Source organism: Mesocricetus auratus, unplaced genomic scaffold (assembly GCF_017639785.1).
Source record: "Mesocricetus auratus isolate SY011 unplaced genomic scaffold, BCM_Maur_2.0 Super-Scaffold_4256, whole genome shotgun sequence".
Classification (NCBI taxonomy): Eukaryota; Metazoa; Chordata; class Mammalia; order Rodentia; family Cricetidae; genus Mesocricetus; species Mesocricetus auratus.
In genome coordinates, this window is record NW_024429182.1 from 43,691,955 (window position 1) to 43,712,979 (window position 21,025).

Sequence of the window (21,025 nt, forward strand, 5' to 3'; positions counted from 1 at the left end):
GTAGGATAAGAATTTGGGATCTTTTCTTTCAGTATTGGCAATAATTTAGGACAGGTCCAACCATATCATCATTTGGACCATCATTTGAACTATTTCCTGGGTCTGTTTTTAACACATTCACTCTGCACTTGGTTATCCTCAGACACCAGCATGGCCACCAAGAATGGAGTGGAAGTATGTGTTTGTGCATTCTAGCAATGCCTGACACCAAATCAGCTCCTCCAAATTGCTGGCTTCATCTTGACTGATACACACAACATTCAGGAAAGAAGTCTCAGAAAATGCGAAGGTTCGGTATGAGAAGAACAGTGCTCTGTAAGAATCTACAGAACACAGTGCCTGCTCTTGGCATGTTCCTGATTCTCATACTAAGTCCAAAGGAAGGACTGGAAGAACTTCCGTTTCTTTGAATGTGCTTTTAGGGGTGTATGCATGCGTGCTCATGTCTGCATGTTTGTGTGGAGGACAAGGATGCCGATTAAGAGGCTTCCTCTGCTCCTTTCCTCCTTGAGAGACATAGGGTCTCTTACTGAACCTGGCTCATCAACTGGCTACACTAGATGGCCAAAGAGCCCCAGGGGCCTTTCTGTCTTTGAACCTTCTACTCTCCAGACCTTGGGTCAACAGGCATGTGTTACCACACCTGGATTTTTATGTGGATCATGGAGACCCACAAGCAATGTGCCTTATTGAATGAGCCATCTCCCCAGCCCAGAAATCAAGCATCATTCACACTACCATTTCTAAAAGACTACAAAGGCAGTGGGGTGAGATAAAAGGGGGAAAGCATGGGTCCATGAGACCTGTGAGCTTTGGACGTCAAAAGTGGAACTTTTAGGTGTTAAAAATATTAAAATGCTAGCTCTGCCCCAGCGCCACTATGTGAAAATATGCAACTCATTTACACAGAACTCCTATTCAAGGAAGTCCTACTGCAGAGAACCAATTCTATGCATCTGAGGATGACAGGAAATCAGACCCTGAAGTCATTCATTACTTTCATCATAGTAGCAAAAAGTATCCTTCAACACTAGCGCACAAAATGTGTCAAGAATGAGATGGAATCCTAACCAATTTTTGAAATTGCAAAGCAACCTAGATGTGAAAATCTACAAGAAGTACTGCATGTTTTTTGAAAATTTTCTCTAATATGGCTTAAGTAAATTTCAGTATCCAGATGTTATAAACTCAAAATATGTAATACAGAATGCTAGCCCCAGGAACTTGGTGGTCATCTTAATGTACCAATTACAGATTAAAAAAAGAGGTTCACAAGTATTTTCAAGATGCTACCTATTCACAGCCACGTACTTCTGAGCAGTATATTGTGGCAAGATTACACTGCAGGTGCAAAGAATGAATAGAGTAAAATAATAATAATGACAACAACAATAATAACAACAACAAAATAGATAAATGAATGAATAAATAAATAAAGCAAAAATTGGTGCTTTGGCAACAAACAGACTAACACACATCAAACTCAGTCCCACAGCAGAGACATGCTACAGGGGGAGCTACATGAAGGCGGCTTCACGGCCTCAACACAGGCCCATCCTAAGTGAGTAGGACCCCTTGAGGTCCAGCTCAACACTCAAGTCAAAGACATACATACAGGCTCCTTTTCTTAAAGCTCTAAGTGGTTTGTACTCCAACAAAAAGTACAACCAAGTGATCGTGAAACAGTAAAGTGAAAAGATAGTAGTATTGTTTTTCTTATCTTAAAAAAAGTCCCAGTTGAAGCATTAAGACAAACAACAACAGTGAACAGGGAAATAATAAACTTCCATTCTTTGCCATTTCAATTTATATTAAGTTAATTATATTAAGTTAAAAGCATGAAATTTGAAACTCTCAAGCATTTTATTGTATAAAATAAAACAGCATGATTTTGTTAATGCTACAGAGAAATTCTAATTTGGTACCAAAACACATGGGGAAAATATCAATATGGAAGTCTTCAATGGCAGGAATGCTGGTGCTGGTTCCTGTCTAAAATCCCAGCAACTGGGAGGCTGAGACAGGGGAATTGCTGTGACTTCAAGGCTAGTCTGGGCTACAGAGCGAGACCCTATCTCAAAAACAAAAAGTTTCTGAAAAAATATAGTTGTTATTACTGATAAGATTATATATCTTGCAAAATTTCTAAAAATATATTCAGTATCCTCAGTGTGTGTGTGTATACATATGTACATATAGTGAAGACCAATGTTCAAGTAACTGCGTTCTACCACCAGCAACTAAGATTAACTGCCTTGTTATTTGGCCAGAATGAATATCTTTCTTTTGTTTCCTCTTTCACTGATACATTATTTCAGCTGTATATCCAAATGATGACAATCCCCACAAAGCTGCAGGCATTAAACTCTATGTATGTAGGTGTTAAAGAACTCAGTTATTACCTGAAAATGACACTTTGTAAGTCAAAGGGGTATTCGATGATCCCTGTGGTGGGGACTCGAACTCTAAGCACATCTTGTTGTGTAGGCAGATAGGAAGGGTCGGCTACACGATCCAAGTCATTCAGATAGCTAGAAGAGGGAAGACATGAGAATGTCAGTTATCATCACTCCAAACTCATGGAAGGGAAAAAACAAAACGAGTCATAGAAAAAGAAATCAGAAAGTGACAATCTAGGAAACAGATATGGTCAACCTTCCATTGCTCAGAGGAAGGCTCTCCACCCACTGCTGCCTACTCACCATATTCCCATTTTCTCATCATAGGGAACGCGCACCAAAGTAAGTTAGTCTCCTACCCTCTATTTGTTTAGCAGGCTTGGCTGGCAAATCAGGAGCTACATAAAGTTTTCAACTATTTATACAAAGTGAATTTGCACAAACAACAATATAACAAAGCTGAGTATAAGGTCAGGACTTATCTTCTCCTTTGTTGGCAGAACATCATTCCCCCACCCCCTTGGAGGAAGCTTGTTCATTCCCCTGAGAGCAGGCAGACAGCGGCATACCATGTCTTTAATTATGTCCAAAGCCCAAGTCATTTGTTACTTATGCAAATCCGTGAGATTTTAAGTTATAATGATGATGATGATGTCTGAGACCAGACCTTCTTTAGAGCCACCTACACCAACTTTAAACGTATCTGGCCATTATACCTATACAATTCCTTGCGGGGGAAATCAAACATTAAAAAAAATAACTTTGTACTCAAAGAAATTTATCAAATTATCACAGAGAATTTCTTCAATGGACTTTCCCTTAATGACAAAACCTTATGTATCTATATTATATTTTTAAAAACCCAAGAATCTGATGTTTTAGCAAAATTAGAAAACTCATGGTATTATTTATAAAACCACAGGCCTTAGTTATGGGTATTCGTACATATCCATGCGTATGAGTTTGTGTGTTCACCACATATAGATATCTGTGTAACCACCACCACAATCAGGGTGTACAACTTTCCACTTGGCATAAAGAAAATAACTGACGTATTGTATTATCATTGCTAATTCTAACCCCTGGCAAGTACAAATTCACTATCAGCATGGTTCTGCCATTCCCAACACCCATTCTATTCACTTTCCACTCTCTTGAAGTGTAGGACTTAAGTTGTAATGTCACGAATGACACAATTTGACAGAGGCCAGGTGGAAATGACTGCTTATGATTTCAAAGAGGAACTATACATACTCTCCTCTGCCCTGGAAATGATGAAGCACAAAAATGGTTTCAAATCACTTGGTTACAAAGTGTCTACACAAAGGTGCTGACTTGTGAGCAGGAGGTAGAACAATGGTGGCAGGGCTAGTAAGACTGGAATATCTCTGCTCCGCAATGCACACAGATAAGACACACTGCGTTTAAATGCTGGGTATTCATGGGTTACATACAACTCAGTCATCACAACACTCACTCGGCGGACAGAAACACCTGAGAGAAAACTGTTCTATCTCCACACATCTTTATTTCTACTTTAGTACCAAGAAAATACTATTTAGTCACTCTTTGTTGGATGGATGGGTTTCCAATAAAGAGATTTAGTTTGAGCATTAAAGCTGCTAGCATTTAATTCTTACTACTGACACTGAATGTAAGAAGAAAATGGTGTTCTCAGCCTGTAAGATCTACAGACTCATAACAGAAGATTCTGACTTTAAAACAGAAGTAAAACGGCTGCCTTGTTGGAAGTGAACAGTCCTTTAAGGCAACAGCAGGCTAGAATTCCTACAGCAAAGCAGTTATTCATACTCAGGCCTTATTCCAGAAAAATGAACACATTTGCAGCCAGCAATGGGCTCTCTGCTGACTAGTGAGAACTCCTTCATGCCTTCAATTACTATAAACCTGGCTAGAGGACAAAAGGGGACTGCTGGGAGAATACAAGTGTAAAACTGTATTTGAGCGAATCTGGGCATAGCCTGGTCACTGGATGGGATGACAAAGCCCATGTTCTGTGGATTGACTGTATCTCCTCTACAGATAAAGTAGCTCATACCAGATACAAAACAGGCTACTCTGTACAAACTCAACTTTGTAACTTATCAGAGCCTTGATTTAAAAATTAAGCATATATTCAAAAATCTATGTGACCATTATTTATATACAAGAACTCAGAAGTTTTAGAGAAATCAAGGAACTCTGCATTTACAGTGGCAAGATGAAAAAGAAACTAAGAAATATGCTGCCACTACAGTTATATCACTCTCACATGTCAGGACAGAGGGCTGTTAATTCCCATGTACATGGTGCTGAGGTAGTCTAGAGGTAAAAGGAAATTGTGGTTTTGCTTCCTAAAGATGAACCTTACAAGAGCACCTAACACTGTTCCCAGCTCGCACTGTTTCCAAGCACAAGGCTATGTTTACCAGGGATAATTCAAAGAATCAGTGCATGGACTGGGGATTTTTCTGTCAGACCGAACCATAGGAACATTGATAGCATCTCTCCAATCACGAAGGGGGCACTGAGCTCCCTACAACTGTGTATGACATGGAGCCAGGGTAGGTTCAGCAGTTACCCTATAGAACTATCAGTGGCACTTTTCTGTGACACTGGGTACTACTGAGTTGTCTCCACACTTTCACACTATGAGGGTTCTCTTCCCTCTTTATCCTTCTTACAGCTCTTGTAGAGTAACTACTACTTACACTGAGTATTTGCTGCTTGCAGGTTCTGTTCTTAGTATTGCCAACACCATGTCAAGGAAATAGTCTTTTAAAACATTTCATTCAAAGCTGGGCAGTAGTGGCGCACGCCTTTAATCCCAGAACTACTCGGGAAGCAGAGGCAGGCAGATCTCTGAAGTTTGAGGCCAGCCTGGGCTACACAGTGAGTGCCAGGACAGGCTCCACAGCTACACAGGGAAACCCTGTCTCAAAAAATCAAAACAACAGCAACAACAACAAAAACATTTCATTCAGACTAAAGACCTGACTTGGTGGTTAAGAGTACTGGTTGCTCTTCCAGAGGACTGGGTTCAATTCTCAGAACCCACACAGTAACTTACAACCAGTTCTACTTCAGTTCCAGGGAACCAATTCCCTCTTCTGGCCTCTGTCAGCACTAGGCATACATGTAGTGCACAGACATACATGCAGACAAAACACTCATACACAAAATAAGTAGATTAAAAAAAACTCATACATTTCTGATTAAGTTAAAAGTGATGGTCTTGCTGGGCAGTCTTGCTTGGCCTCAGATGAACAGTGCAGGAAAGGGCTAACCTCACTTTAGTTTTAGCAAAAGGAAAAGGCTCGAACACTATCCATCTCTGCTAGTTGCAGTATACACACACCACCTATACCCAAAGCAAATCATACCAGACACACCCCCAAGCAAAGCAGTGACAAAAAACACAGTAACTTACAACCAGTTCTACTTCAGTTCCAGGGAAACAATTCCCTCTTCTGGCCTCTGTCAGCACCAACCAAACTCACCAACCAAATCAAAGACGCATAATCTGTCTATATAATTAATTTTCTACTAAGTGACTCTGAAGGTACAATACTGAAGACAAAATTTGCAAGCAGAAAACAATAGCAGTGAGAACTGCATCTCTCACTGCCCAGAAAGGCCAACGTGAACAGCTTGTGCCTCCAAAGCCCCAATTCATCTGCCCCACTATGGCTTGACAAGCAGGGCTCAGAGGAAAAACTCACAAAAAATTTTTTTTACATTTCATACTGGCTTCATATTACTTTGTACCCCTAAAAGTGGTACCCTAGTGTAGTATGTCCTCTTCATTTATGCCTGTCACATGGAGAGGATGTAATAAAGTAATCTCTAGTTTCTGTATTTTCCATTGAAACATTTCATATTCTCAGTAAAAACTAATGGAAAATGGGAGGTGGGGTGAGTTCATGCTGTTTTATTCCACTCATTTAACCTTTAAAAAAGAAACACCAGGGCCTGAACAAATTTATATTGCAGAGTAAATTCTGAGAGTTAATTATAGCTATAATATGTTTTGTAAGACTAATTCTGAGTGGCTGCTGAGGTCATTCTCGGAGTGTTGCTATGGTGATGGCACAGGTACATTGCCAAGGCAATGCAAGTGTAAAAGGTAGATGGTAGAAGCTCCTTCCTGATGTGAGGCACAGGAAGAAGTCATGGTATACATGGAACTTAATTATAGGAGATAAGTCACTTCTAAGAATGTTTAAAAAAAAGCAAGTTTGGCTCTTTAAGCACCCCTTACTCCCATCCTTTATAGGCCTTCAGTGACTTTCTGCTACATTGAGACACTGAAGAGTTTGATACTGTAGATTAAAAATATTCAGTCTTCTTTCACATACTTTCAAATTCAGTGGTCAGGGTTCATAACTATCTTTGTCTGTGGTTGTATTACCAACACTTGGCTGGGAGCTCCGGGCCACACATAACAGATGCTCAGTGTGCCACCCAAATTAAAACTGTTTTATTGGAAATGCTGCAGTGGCTAGGCAAGTTACACTCCTGAGGAACAAGCATAGGAGCCAGGGGGTGGCTAGCTACCCATCTTTATGCAATTATATTTCTGGGAGATAGCTGGCCTGCATTATGTAAAAGCTAAATTCTGAATTAAAATGCCTCTGACAAATTTAAATACAACAGAGCAAGGAAAGGCACCACTGGTTTAACTTCATTTAGGAGACAAGCTTCCTGCTCTTAAGTCCTGGCCACAGAATGACATAATTGGCATGAGCACACTCATCAGTGTGCAGCTTCTGGGCTTTGGAATTCCATCTAATCCAGTGGAAATTGACAAGGTTGAACCTCTCAACAGACATTTTTGATATAAGCTCTTTAACAGAACACAATTTTGTTGGTTTTCACTAAAAAGTGAGGAAACAAAGAAAGAGACAGCAGTTCCTTTGCCACAGCAAAACACAAAGTCTCCTAGAGATTAGCATCACATTGGACTTGTAGCACTGGTAGAAGCTAAGGACATGAAAATGCTTGCATATGATTCATGGGCTATGCAAGGAGCTTGCCAACACCCAGGACGAACCCCGGAATTTATCTGGATTCAGCATCTGGAAATGCAGTACAAGATTTCAAGTGATAATCCACAAACATCTTCCTGTCCTATGTTTGAGTACACAAAAGAATGAAGTAAACCACACCCCACAGTTTGTTTACTGACCGCTGTATCCTTTTCACAATTAACTTCAGGATCATTCCAAATGAAGTTTGGAAAAAAGGAGATACATCATTGCTTTGAATTATTAAAAGTAAAGAGTCAAGCTGAAACTTCACTAAAATAATAAGACCAAATCAAATTAAATCTGATGTTTTTTTTTCCTGTTTGGGACATGATTCTAACTGATCACTAATATTAACACTAGTCTGTCAATAACAGATTTGAGCTAAAGATCTTTTCAAAATTAGAGACCAGAAGGGTAACTTCAAACAAGAAAACTCTAGTGCCCCTCCCCCCTTTAAATGAAAGCAACTAAGAATAAGATTTGGCAATTATGAATAAAATATATTAGGATAGTTGACATTAATTTTTTTAAATTAAAAGTTAGAGTCATATAAACTCTAGCAATTACAGCATAAAGAAAAAATGATCTGTGGGTATTAAGTATGAAAAGAAGTTTCTAGGGTGTGGGGCAAACCCAGCTAAACACAACAAGATAAAACAGCCTCTTGGGGGTATTAACAGTATGCTTTTGGGTACATGTTTGGAACTGTGGGATTTTTAACTGCAATTAAATGTCTTCATGGCAAGGCTGCAGTTCAAGTTTGATATGAAATTGGAACTGTGGCACAGAAAAATGATTCTGGGAAAGTTTCATATTTTTAATTATTAAAAAGAAGGTTACAAAAACTAGGTCGCCTTCATTAAAAAAATTAACAAGACCTCATTGTGAGAGGATCAGTGTCTTGGGAGTAGAAAGCTAGATCATGCCAAGAGCTCTTTCCTGCCTGGTTGACACTGTCAAAGCAGCGAAGGTGTATGAACACAAAATTCCAGAAGGAAAGATTTTAAAACAAAACCAACAACAAAAAAACCCACCAAAACAATGCTAGAGGGACCTTTACAAAATAAATCAGTGACGGTTCTGTAAAACTACTACACTGAGACAAGTAAGGTTTGGGGGACAGGCCCCAAGAAAGTCCCTTCCTCTTCTGATCTGAATTTGGACAGGAATCTGGCTCAGTTTGTTAGCTACATGGGATTACTCATTACAAAATTGTGTCCATCTCAGAAGAGTACTGGGCAGAAGGAAAATTAACATTCCTCATGATTAGTGTTCAGTGGCAGGTAGCATTTATTACAGGTAGTTTTGTTCATGAAGTTGTTCACTTTTCATAGGAAATCCCAAAAAAGCAAACACTGAGAATGGTAGCTGCAGGATTATGACCCAGGTTCTTGAGAACTTATCAAGGGAAGAGTATCTCTGCAACGAAGAGATACTGAACGGATAAGGTGCTCTTTCTCTGACCAAAGAACTAAGACAATTCATGAAGAGTTCTTTTTCTTAACAAATACCCGGAGTATCCTAAAAAGAACTCAGTACTGCACATAGAAAAGAGATTTGACATCTTAATTTTATAATCAGATGTCTGTTCTAAATGGTTATCAAAAGGAGACTCCCAACAAACAGTCAACAGACCAAACAACTGTGTGTGCAAGCAGACTCCAGTGTTACAGACAGGGCTAGGCCACCAGCAATAGTTCACAACTATATATTGCACAAACAAACAGATCAAGCTTGTAATTAGACATAAACACAAGCAGGTGCAATACTGCATGCCCACAGCCCTCACTACTCAGGATGCTAAGCAGGGTTGTTTGTGCCAGGGAACTTGAGGCATCTGTGCAACACAAAGAGACTGTCTCTTAAATATGAAACAAAAGGAAACAACAAAAATCTAAAGAAATAGAGACAGATAGAGGCAATAAAGAGGTCCTTCTCAAATTTGCCTATTGGGGTTTTCCAATTTACTTTCTTGTACGATAGTTTTCAAAGGTGTTGATTAATTCTGACACAATTCTGAAACATATTGAGAAATATTAGAAGCTGCTTCTTAATCTGTCTTGCTGTGCAATGACAGTGCTTAATTCAGCAAACAAATACCTGGTTAATGAGAATCTATTATGCTAAACTCTAAATCAGTATGTGTTTGATGGAAGGGGGTTGACACAAGGAAATGGTATGAAAATATGTTAAAATATATTTCTTTCCCTTAGGGATGTCAGACTATCTGGGAAGCAAAATAGTACAGATGAATCAATTAAGAAACAATTAAGTACCAAATTGTAAGCTGCCAACTAAGAACGCAATAAGGAAGGATAGATGATTATGAACTTCAGTCACTAGAGAATAATGTGCAAAAAAAAAAAAAAGGTGGGGGATGCTATAGGCAGAAGAGGGGAAAAAAAAAGGGAAGAAATCAGAAATGGCACAGATTTTCTTAGATTCTCAACTAGTACCTTTTAATGAAAGACCACAGCAAACTAGACAGTACCTTCAACAGTGGGAATGAACCAAAAGATAGACGAGCCAAAACCCCTCCTGAAGGAGATGGTACTCTAGGAATGAACACAGTTGTGTTACAAATAACCCCTGACAATGTGGACATATGGACCTATGAGAAGTTCCACTGATCATAGTTATCTATAAACAGAAGCAAGTTTCCTAAGGCCATATTATTTTAACTTAGGGAAGTGTCCTATAGCACCAGACCCTGATATACCAATACCATGCTCATGTCTGGAGATTGATGAGTCATCCTAATTTGACTTAACATACCATAAGACAATATTCAACCTATTATTCATTTATGTGTAGAACTGCTTTGCACCACATGAGCACCACATATTTGTAGAGGCCAAAGAAGGTAATGGAACTGGAGTTACATATGATTGTGAGTCACTGTATGAGGAACTGAACCTCTGTAGAGAGTTGTTAGCCATTGAGCAAGATCACCAGCCTTTCAACTTACTGTTTTACATGGAAAGGATACAGTGATGATTACTAAGAGTGTCAGGGTCAGCCAGTCAGGTCCAAAGACTGCAGTGGGCCAAAAAGGAAGGAGGCTCAAAGACTCAGAGGGTCCCTTAAAGACAGCAGGGCTCCTGGGCTCATCTGTGGCTGGAGGAAGAGCTGTCACTAGTCAGGGGCATGTTTTATCTGGTCCCTTACAAAACCCTATCTTTCCTACTGAATATTAATAATTCTTAGCCATCTTGAGTCAAGCATCAGACACAAAGATGGGGCAGAAGACAGTTCTCCCCTCAAAGGCCAAAGAAACTACTGAACTTTTCTGGCCAATTTATATCATCTTTAGTACTAGATGATCTGTGTGGCTAGTACAGGCACTGCCGGGGTGGGGGTGTGGTATTCAACCCAGAGCTCTGTGACTCACTTCTCATCAGGCCTCATGGTACCATGCAATGTTTCTGGAGGAAGCGGAAGAACAAAAGTCCAACTCTCTAGAACTTACTTTGGAGTTAATTCAGAATACCAGCCTTCAGCAGGATTCCATCCAAATGATAGTAGCATTGTGCTAGCTGTCTATCAACATTCACTGTTCTAAAGGAGGAATTTCACACTATGCGTGAGCATTTTGGGCCTTTTTAAAAACAGATTTATTTATTTATAATGTATACTATGTTCTGTCTGCATATATCCCTGCAGGCCAGAAGAGGGCACCAGATCTCATTACAGATGGTTGTGAGCCACCATGTGGTTGTTGGGAATTGAACTCAGAACTTCTGGAAGAAGCAGTGTTCTTAACCACTGAGCCATCTCTCTAGTGCACATTTCAGGCTTTATGATCCATATGGTCACTATTTTAATGAACTGACCCTGCCACTGGGTGCCAAAGAGGCTACAGACATTAATATATGAATATGTATAGCTGAGCTCCAATGAAACTTTATAAAAATAGAAAGCAGGCTGAATTTTCCTGCAGTCATCCCCATTGTACAGTGACAACACTAAGATTTTAGCTAAGAACAGCATCGTTCCGAGTAAAGTCTGTGGAGGAGACAATGAGGAGATGCAACTATTTAAGAATTAACTAAAGCAAGCAGGTAGGTACTCTGCACAGTTCAACCTATCTCCTCACCTACTATTCTTTAGGAGACCAATTTACCATAAGGAGGACCCAAGACTAGTTTCTTCCCTATTGCTCTCCAAAGGCTAGAGACTAAGTATATGAGTTTTATTTCACCCCTACAGGCTTCATGTGCTCTGAAAATGAAAAAGACTGAAAATCATCAGGCAACACAGAGGTTTTATTTGTTGGTGGTATTTCTTTCACTCCTGGAAAAGGTAAAAAGATGTACAAGCATGTCACTCAAGTGGAAAAAATGATACCTATGTTAGCAGTAGTGACACATATGCTTTCTTTCATTCAGAGGCCAGAAGTCAACTGGGTGTTATGATGGTTTGGTCACCTTGACGCACACTTGAATCACGTGGGGGAGAGAATCTGGATTTAAGAATCGTCTAGATCAGGATAGCTTGTGGGAATGTCTGTGGAAGAGTCTAGATTGCCTTAATTATGTGGGAAGACCCAGTCCAAAAGGGAGAGGTGCCATTCCCTGGGTCTGGACCGTGGACTACACAGAAGTAGAGAAATCTAGCTGAGCAGCAGGCTTGCATTTATTTATTCTCTCTCTGTTATTGACTGTGTACATGATTTGACCAGCAGCTTCAAGCTCCTTACAGTGTGACTCCCCTGCTATGATGGACTTTAACCTAGAATTGCAAACGGAATCATTTCCACCCCCCAGTTGCTTTTTGTATGGTTATTTGATCATAGCAACAGAAGAAACTAAGATAGGCATGTTCACAAGATACCATTCACCTTGCTAATTTATTTTCAACTGACATTTTTACATTTTACTTATTCATCCATTCATTTATGCATATGTGTGTTTGTGCACATGGAGTTCGCGTGGAGATCAGAGGACAACTTCAGGATTCAGTTCTTTCCTTTCACCATGTTGAACGCCCAGATGGATCTAAGGTCTTGGTGCCAAGTACCTTCATCAGTTGAATCATCTTGTCAACCCCATCTTGTTTTTGACACTGGGTCTCTCTTTGGCCTGGAGCTCCTGATTAGGCTAGGCTGCCTGATCAGTGAGCCATGGAGACCCACCTGTCTCTAGTCAACCAATATGGAGATTACCAGGGTAACCTACCCTGCATGGGTGCTGTTTACATGGTTTGAGGCTCAAACACAGGTTCTCATACTTGTGATGTAAGTACTTTACTGGTGGAGCTATCTCTCAGGCCTTGTTATCATTACTCTTTAAGAAAGAACAAATGTATTCACAATCAGTGTTTCCTTCTGAACTCAGCAGCTATAAGAATTTACTCTCACACAAATTTTTCCATTATCTACAGTTGCACCTGTATCTAGCAGTGAGACAATGACTATATGGTTCACAAAGCTTGAAAACACACACACACACACACACACACACACACGTTAATTTGAGGGCACTAAACTTTGTTTGACTGCATAGGCTAACATTTCTCAGTAAAGGCAGCCTAGTGTAATGGAATAAAAAATACTCAAAAATTAGAAATTGACTGAAGCATTAAACACCACTGACTATACCTGGAGAGACTGAGGCTTAACTCAATACTTCAAGTTTCAGAAGTAATGGGCGACAGAGGAAACTACAACTACAGTTGGACAACTGCCAAAAACCTTCTCATACTTTGCTTTTTCCTTTCCTGGGGAGTGGGAGGTGGGGATGGCCAGAAGAGTCACACCACTCCCCAGAGGTATGACGGTTCAAATTATTACGCAGTAACTTCTTAGCAAGGGACTCCTTCTTAAGAATTTAGTTCTAAGTCAGATAGACAGGATGTCCTAATTCTGAATTCCGTTTGCATTTTAAAATCAATGTAATAATATAAGATATATCAATTTAGGGTCATAACCAAAGTAAATTCTAGTGCGGATGTGTGCCAAAGGTTCAACTGCTTAATGTATTTACTGCTGTAGACTACATGGAAACTTTGAAAGTTGTCTGACTTCCCTGGAGGGGACTCTAAGTAAAGTAAGATTAAGGCAAACCCAGATATGGTAGTCTTCAGCCTAAGATTGCAGCATGAGAACTTTTTTCACTATAGTTCAATGTGACTGAAATTTGTGTTCTATGGCTAGTGTCAGGAAATTTCTGATACTGTAGGCAGTGAACTCATTTGACCTGATGTCTCAGTCTATTAAAGCAGGTGGTGAACCCCAGAAAAAAAAAGAAAAGAAAACCTACAGCCATCTGCTTATTGTGTTCTTTTTCCAAAGATACTCAGAGCCTTCAGGGTTTTTTTTTTTAATTAATAATGAAAAAGCTAGTAAAATAATCTATAAAATTCTTCAGAATCTTAGAGTGCTTTTTAACTGGTTCATTCTATAGAATTGAAGAATGCACCAAATTAAGACCACTTGTAAGCTTATCCAAAGTGTTTATCCATTTCCTGAAATTTCTTGATCTCTTATTTCTCTCATGGCTATTTGTCTGATGAGGCATAACTGATTACACAACAAGTAGGTATAAATCAGTTTTATAGTGTCCTTAATCAGCGCCTGTAAAAAGTGATGGTGGAATAGAAGATGAAGTATGGGGGAGGGGTAAGAGCGTAAACTAAGCAAAGCATGGTGGTGCAGAACTTCAATTCCAGCACTCAGAGGCAGAGAAAGGCAGATCTCTGAGCTTGAGGCTGGCTTGGTCTACACAATGAGTTCGGGGACAACCAGGGCTACACAGAGAAACCCTGTCTCAACACACAAAAAAACAAAACAAATTAACAACAACAACCCCCCCCAAACTGTACACTAACATTTATACAAATATTTATGAATTATCTGTGACTTAGACTTAGTCTGTGTTAGCAGAAACAACAGATGCTTAGTTGGTAAAGCACAATTAAGTTTTAATGATAATGACCAAAATTCCCTGTGTTTTTTCTCTCATAAGGTTGGTCCATTTATTCCCTCTTAACCTTATTTGTAAAACAACTTGGGAGGCATCACCAATAAAAATCTATAATATGTATCACATCAAGTGATTTATAAAATACCCAATCAAAGATATTTATCTAGTAGAGTATGAAACATACATATGTCTATCTAACAACTGTCAAATACCTATATATCTTCTATCCATTTTTCCATCTACCCCCTGTGAAGCTGCATTTCATAGTGGCTAAATGCTTAGGCTCTGGAACAAGCAAATCTGATTTCAACTCCAGTTCCTCCCATTTATTACAGTGTGACCCTGAGCCAGTTTCTTGGTCTTCCTGAGACCTCAGTTTTTCCTTTATAAGGAGCCGATAAGAAATACCTCTAATTTCACTGTTTGAGGCTTTGGGTATTGGATGGAATAATACATGAAATGACTAGGCACAGAGTATGAAGGACTAAGTGTCTAGTAAACAGTAGTTAATGTTGTTCTGATCAGAACCTTTGAGATCTCAGACCTTTAAAAGCAATAAGGAAAAAAGGCTTATATGTCTTCAGTGTTTAAATTTCCAAGTCCATCAGTAACTGCCAAAACAAAAAGTGTATTGCATTAACGTCATTGAAAATAAGAATTACCCATCTGTACTTTCATGGAGCAATCAGTTGTGATGGTCAAACTGAAGCAGTCACTGTAAGGTACTGAAAATAGAGGTGAGTATTCTGAAATATGTACAAAATGCTAAGACCAGTGGCTGGGTCAGGCATTCAGAAAGGATGACTCCTAATTAAGTCTTCAAGGGTGAACATGAGTTTACCAGATAGGAAAAAAGAAGAGTCATGCTTGGCCTCTGCTTCCAGTATTCTTGGCAAGAGGCTTGCATGAAGTTTCACAACCAGCAGGATTCTGGGGTAGGGGGTTGGGGGGATTAAGTCGCAGCTAAGCAAATGTTTCTGACAGATCTTGATTCTCAGATAGCTAGAAATCTGAGATTGACAAACTTTTAATAGAAGAACTGCCAATACAAAGACAAAAGCAAAGACCTATTTGAAGGAGAAGGAGAGATTCAGCAAAAACATACACCAAAGAAGAGGATACAGGGAAATGTGGTTATCTCTGTTGGGAGGACTAATTGACTTAAAAAAATGGTAAAGCGTCCAGAACACACAGGTCACCCAGCTGCTCTGACACTGTCTAGCAATAATCCTACAACACCCAAAAGGAAGTCACTTGGTTGTGCTCTCCTTAAAAAGAGACTTCCACAGAAATAGAAAGGTAGGAAACCAACTAACCTCCTTAGGCTTCATTTAGCTGCTGGCAGCCACATGCCTACCTACCCTTAAGACAACAGTCTAAATTTGCTTTCTCAGTATAGCAGCTACTCATTCCTTCTCAAGATATCCTGGTTTGGGTGATAAATGACTGTTGCCATCTTATTGAGTACATGCAGCAAATTACTGATTTTACATAAAAGATTAGGACACGCAGCTTTACAGTAGGAAATACATTTCATGGTAACCAAAAGCACCAGTTAAGTAGAAAATATACCTCAGAGAAGAAGGTCAACCCAGAGCAAGTAACACACGAAGTAAGTAGGCTGGGCATGGTAGCAGATGACTTTAATCCCAAGGGGCAGATGCAGGAAGATCTCTATGAGCTAGAGGCCAGCCTGATCTACACAGGAAGTTCCAGGCCCACCAGAGCCTGCCTCAACAACAATAACAACTATTACTACTACCACTATGATCATATTACAGATCCTACTGGGGTTAGTTATCAGCAAGGGGTATAAATTAATATAAAAGGGTTCAGTGAAAAGCTAACATCACTCTAACAGCACTGTAGTCCCACTGCTCACCTTGAATCTAAGCCTTAACTTCTGGTGTATAACAAACCCTAATGAGAAAGAAGCAAGCAAAATTGTACAAAGAATCAATCAGGAAACCCAGGACACTCAGAATGCTTGTGAAATGTAAAACAGGTAGGGTAGAAGAGTCTTAGGAGACACAGCTACGAGATAGATGCAATGTTATTCCCAAAATTAACCCACCTAAATGATATTTTAGAAGAACCCGAGGAATCTAAACATAAACTTATTATTGGCGTTAGGTATAATTTATGCACCATTATTAATTATATAGCAAAATGCCTTTTTCTTACAAAGATACACATAATGAAATGTCTAAGAGTATATAAGATGTTATAATTTTTGTATTATTTCAGCAAAAAGAATCATCTAATATAAGTAGGTATATGCACTCACATAAATGCAATTTAGGAAATCAACTTATCCCCAACCCCAGTATAGAAAAGTAGGAACACATAAAGATCAATCAGTTGGGGACTTAAATCAGCTTGTGCCAGGGCCCCCACATCACTATCAGCTCTGTCCAACCAGCAGGTACATTCCTGTGCTGGACTTGGTTTATGCTGGCAGAATTCTAAGGTAGTGGCTTTCTGAGGTGGAGAAAATGCTCAGTACAACACTCAGCCTACAACACTCGGCCTACAACACATTACAGTAATATGCAAAATTCACCATTAAGTAATGAGTACACATCTCAAAATCCACAAATCTCACTGGCAGAATGTCATGAGAGATGACAGAGGCTGTCTCAAGAGAATATCTATGTTCAGTCAACAGTTCCATGCAAAAGAAAAATTTCAGTGGTCTACCCCTGAGCAGGGGACAAACTAGGTTCTTCATGTATAGCCATGACCTTGGTGGATACATAAGAATCAGATATTGGAGTTTTGACTCCCTGATAGCAAGGCCTCTCTATAGACAGAATCATAATTATAGATAATGAGTAAAGAATAGAAGAGTAGAAAAGGGAAGAGATAATATATAAAATAAGCATAAACAGAGGTTGGCTTGGGCTTAGTGGTAGAGTGCTTGCTGCATATCCAGAAGGTTCTAGGTTCAATCTTCAGTACTAGAAAAGGGAGGGAGGGAGGGAGGGAGGGAGGGAGGGAGGGAGGGAGGGAGGGAGGGAGGGAGGGAGAGAGGGAGGGAGGGAGGGAGGGAGGGAGGGGAGAGAAGAGGGAAGGGAAGAGTCATGGAGCATTACTTAGAAACAGGATCTTGTTAGCAAAATGAAAGGCAGAAGGGAGTTAAGGGAGAAGCCGAGAATCACAATGAGGGAGGAGGGGCAAACGACAGGAGGATGAAACATAATGAACAGGAACAGGGGAGGGTGGGTAAACACAGCAGCGACACAGGGAGACGGATGAAATTTGAAATGGCAAAGGAAACAGAAGGACAGAGGAGGCAGGAAGTAAAAGACAGCTGGTCAAAGGTAGAGGAGGCAGAATTTGGAATAGACAAGAGACAAACGCAGGTTTTCTATCTATGTACTCACATAAACTTACGCAAAGGGAATGGGGGGGTGGGGGGAGTAGGGTAGGTGGAAGGGTCCAGAACCCGGATGGTGACATGCAAGGAGGGTCAGGAGGGAAGGACAGACAGTAACAGCACATGCCAGATGACTGCACACACTGGAGTGCATGTTAAACAGGATAGATGGAATGCTGCTGTCAGTCCAGAATGACATGATTTAAACTACCAGATGATACGAAAGTACTTCATTCAGGCACATTTCTATGATTTGAACCATAATTTATCTTAGGCAAAAATGTAACTTCACTGTAAAAAGAATGCATAATCCCTGGGCCTTCTAAGCAGTCCTGAGGGAATCAATCAGCCAGTCGGGTCCCCTCATTTTGCTCTGATGCTTACTCTTAGCCACTGGTTCACTTATAACAGGGACTGGCTCAAGGCTGTGGATTGTTTCCCATCCTTTCTTGTGTCTAACCGGAACCAAACTAAGAAGGGGAATGGTAGATTTACCTAATTAATGTAGACAGAAATCTAACTAGAGAACTAAAAACCAACAATCAACTTTATTTTTCAGATCTTAGCTATCTAGATCGATAGCTACAATTATTATATATTAATCCCATGCTGAACTTCATTCTGTTATGTACATCTGAAGACATAGATTAACAGATCTGTGTTGGATGCAAATCTTTCCCAGGACACATGAGACTGACTGATAGCTCACACAGTAATTCAGGAATGCATGTAAAATTTAAGCTCTATCAATAATTGTTCTTTGAAAGCAGATAAGGTTCTGAGAATTAGAAATTAGGGAGTCTTATGTTTTGGGAAGTCATGATCAAACACATTTTTATTTGCAATTTCTAATCCATGCCCAATGCTAAGAACAGAATTTTTATAAAAAAAATGTTGCAAGGTTTCAAGTTGCAATATGTCTTCGTTTGTCTATTGCTGTAATAAAGACCATGGTCAAATGCAACTTGGGAAGGAAAGGATTTAATTCATCTTATACATCCAGGTAACAGTTCCTCACTAAATGAAAGAAATATAAGTAGGGCAAGGAATTGGGGGCAGGAAGTGAAGCAAGGCCATGGAGGAATACTGCTTAATGGCTTGCTCTCTGAGGCTTGCTTACCCTGCTTTCTTATAGCACCCAGGACCACCATCCAGGGGACAGGCCCTCCCACATCAGTCATTAATTAAGAAAATGCCTCACAGACTTACCTACAGGCCAAATTAATGGAGGCATTTTCTCAGTTGAAGTTCCCGTGCTTGTATCAAGTTGAAAAAAAAAAAGCTAACCAAGACATAATGGTGCATAGATTTGTGGATCACTGGCTAGCAATTTGAGGAAGAAAACAGGGTGATGAAAATCAGATCACTTTTGTTTTTAAGTAAAGCACAGTGAAAGAAATACTTCCTTTTGTTTTAAGTAAAACACAGTGAAAGAAATATTATTGGAACTGTGGCTGTAGCTTAGATTGTAGAATACTTGCTGACCAGGAGTGAAGTCCTAAGTCTGAGCCTTAAGATACATAATTGGCATAGTGATATATTCCTGTAATCACAGTACTCCACAGTTGAAGATAAACTAGGAGTTCAAAGACAACCCGGGCTACATGAGATTTGTCTCCAAAAACCAGAAATATTCTCAACCATATGACCTCAGTACCTTATGACTGAACCTACACTTACGAGTTTGACACTTAGATATTATATATCATCTAGGTTTTATTACCATATGCACAGCACAGACTACATTGTTACAAATATCACAGAACAGCAAACAGTTTCTCAGGGCCTGCAGTGCAGATACTCACTATTTGGTAGAGTCGGATAACTGATACTCTCGTCGTCTGTCATAGCACTCCTGGATTCCAGGATCATTCCACAAGCTCTTTATTGCATCTACATATGGATTCTCAAAAGCAGACACCTTCTCCACATCAACCTCTCGGACTAATTGTGCATGAGCCTGTTTAGAGGGAAAAAAGGCAACTGTCTGAATACTCTGAACATTGCTTTAGCAAATCTTTGATTCACACTTTATATTATATACAATCCAAGCAATATCTTAATAAACTGGTTTTCAAAATGGCTCATAATAACGTGTCTTCATTTTTTGTTTTTCTTAGTGAGAACCTAGTCCCAAATCATCCTCTCTAGAGGAAATCCGAAGCTAAAGTTATTAGAAGGAATAGGTGCAAAACTCTTTCACCATGACAGCAGGGATGCCCTGCTGTAGAGGCCAGTGTGCTAACTGGTTATCACAACCCCCTAAGCAGCTGGCAACTTGTTATAACACACACTCATCCTCAACCCCTGAGGATCTCCATCAACAGAAGCTCGGAGTCCTCAACTACAAGTGGTCCTTGCAGCTCACTCTCAGATGGGCCATACCACCACCAAGAGAACAGTTTAATGATTTAATTCCAATAATTTTTCTTCCAGTATGACATACCTCATGTTCCAAAATTTTTGTATCTGCCATCTCTTTATTATCAAGTTGAGGAACCCATTGCATGTTTTAGCAATCAAATGAGCTTTGCTATTTTCATTACAGCATACTTAGCAAGAAAAACCCAAAGATATTTTCAAAGTAGTCAGAAAACACTATTGTTTAATAACACTAATCAAATTAGCCTTCACCAAATATGACTATATGCAAATTAGATATACATACCAACTATACAAACACACTAATATAATAATTAATTTTGTAATTGGAGGCAGATGGCTGATAGTTAAACAATTCTGATTTTGTATTAAAATCAAAAAGTTAGTGAATGGTAATCATGATTATATCATGGTCAATTATTCCTTTCATCTAGTATTAATAATAAACAATGTTAGTAAATGCAATCCACGTTGTGGTCCATCTGGATCTCAGTCTTCAAGCAGGAAGGGCCTCTTTTCAATAATAATTACTAATTTTTACTTAAGGTTTTAGGAAGCTCAATATATTTGAGACCAAAATCCCCTTTGTTAGTTTTGCTCTGATGAAGAAAATTGATCTAGTCACTGAAGAGTCGTGCTCAGTCAGTGTGTCTTTCAACTGTGGAAAGAGATCCCTGAAGTTTCACTGCTTGTATCAGCCCAGTTTAGGCAATCTGTCTTGTTAACTGCCAGCACCCTTGTTTGTGTGGATTCCCACGCCTGAATCCTACCACAGGTGGAGCCTATCTCATCATAGTTCTTTCTGAGGCCCATCTTTCTATCTAGAAAGCCTTTCTTATTCATTTCTAAACCTTTTAAAAAGAGCTTCTGCTCAGGGGCTGTGCCATATGTCATCATTTATAAGATGGCCAA

The 21,025-nt window shown here is 39.5% G+C and overlaps 1 protein-coding gene across 1 annotated transcript in view; it reads right to left on the bottom strand.

Moving 5' to 3' along the window:
* The window catches only part of Gnaq (G protein subunit alpha q), a 248,661-nt gene that overhangs the window by 43,846 nt on the left and 183,790 nt on the right, over positions 1-21,025 (bottom strand). The window contains exons 3-4 of the mRNA XM_005063781.4: positions 19,537-19,691; positions 2,403-2,531 (exon numbers count right to left, since the gene is read on the bottom strand). Coding sequence (XP_005063838.1) covers positions 2,403-2,531; positions 19,537-19,691 — 284 coding nt within the window. The remainder of the gene's footprint in view (positions 1-2,402; positions 2,532-19,536; positions 19,692-21,025) is intronic.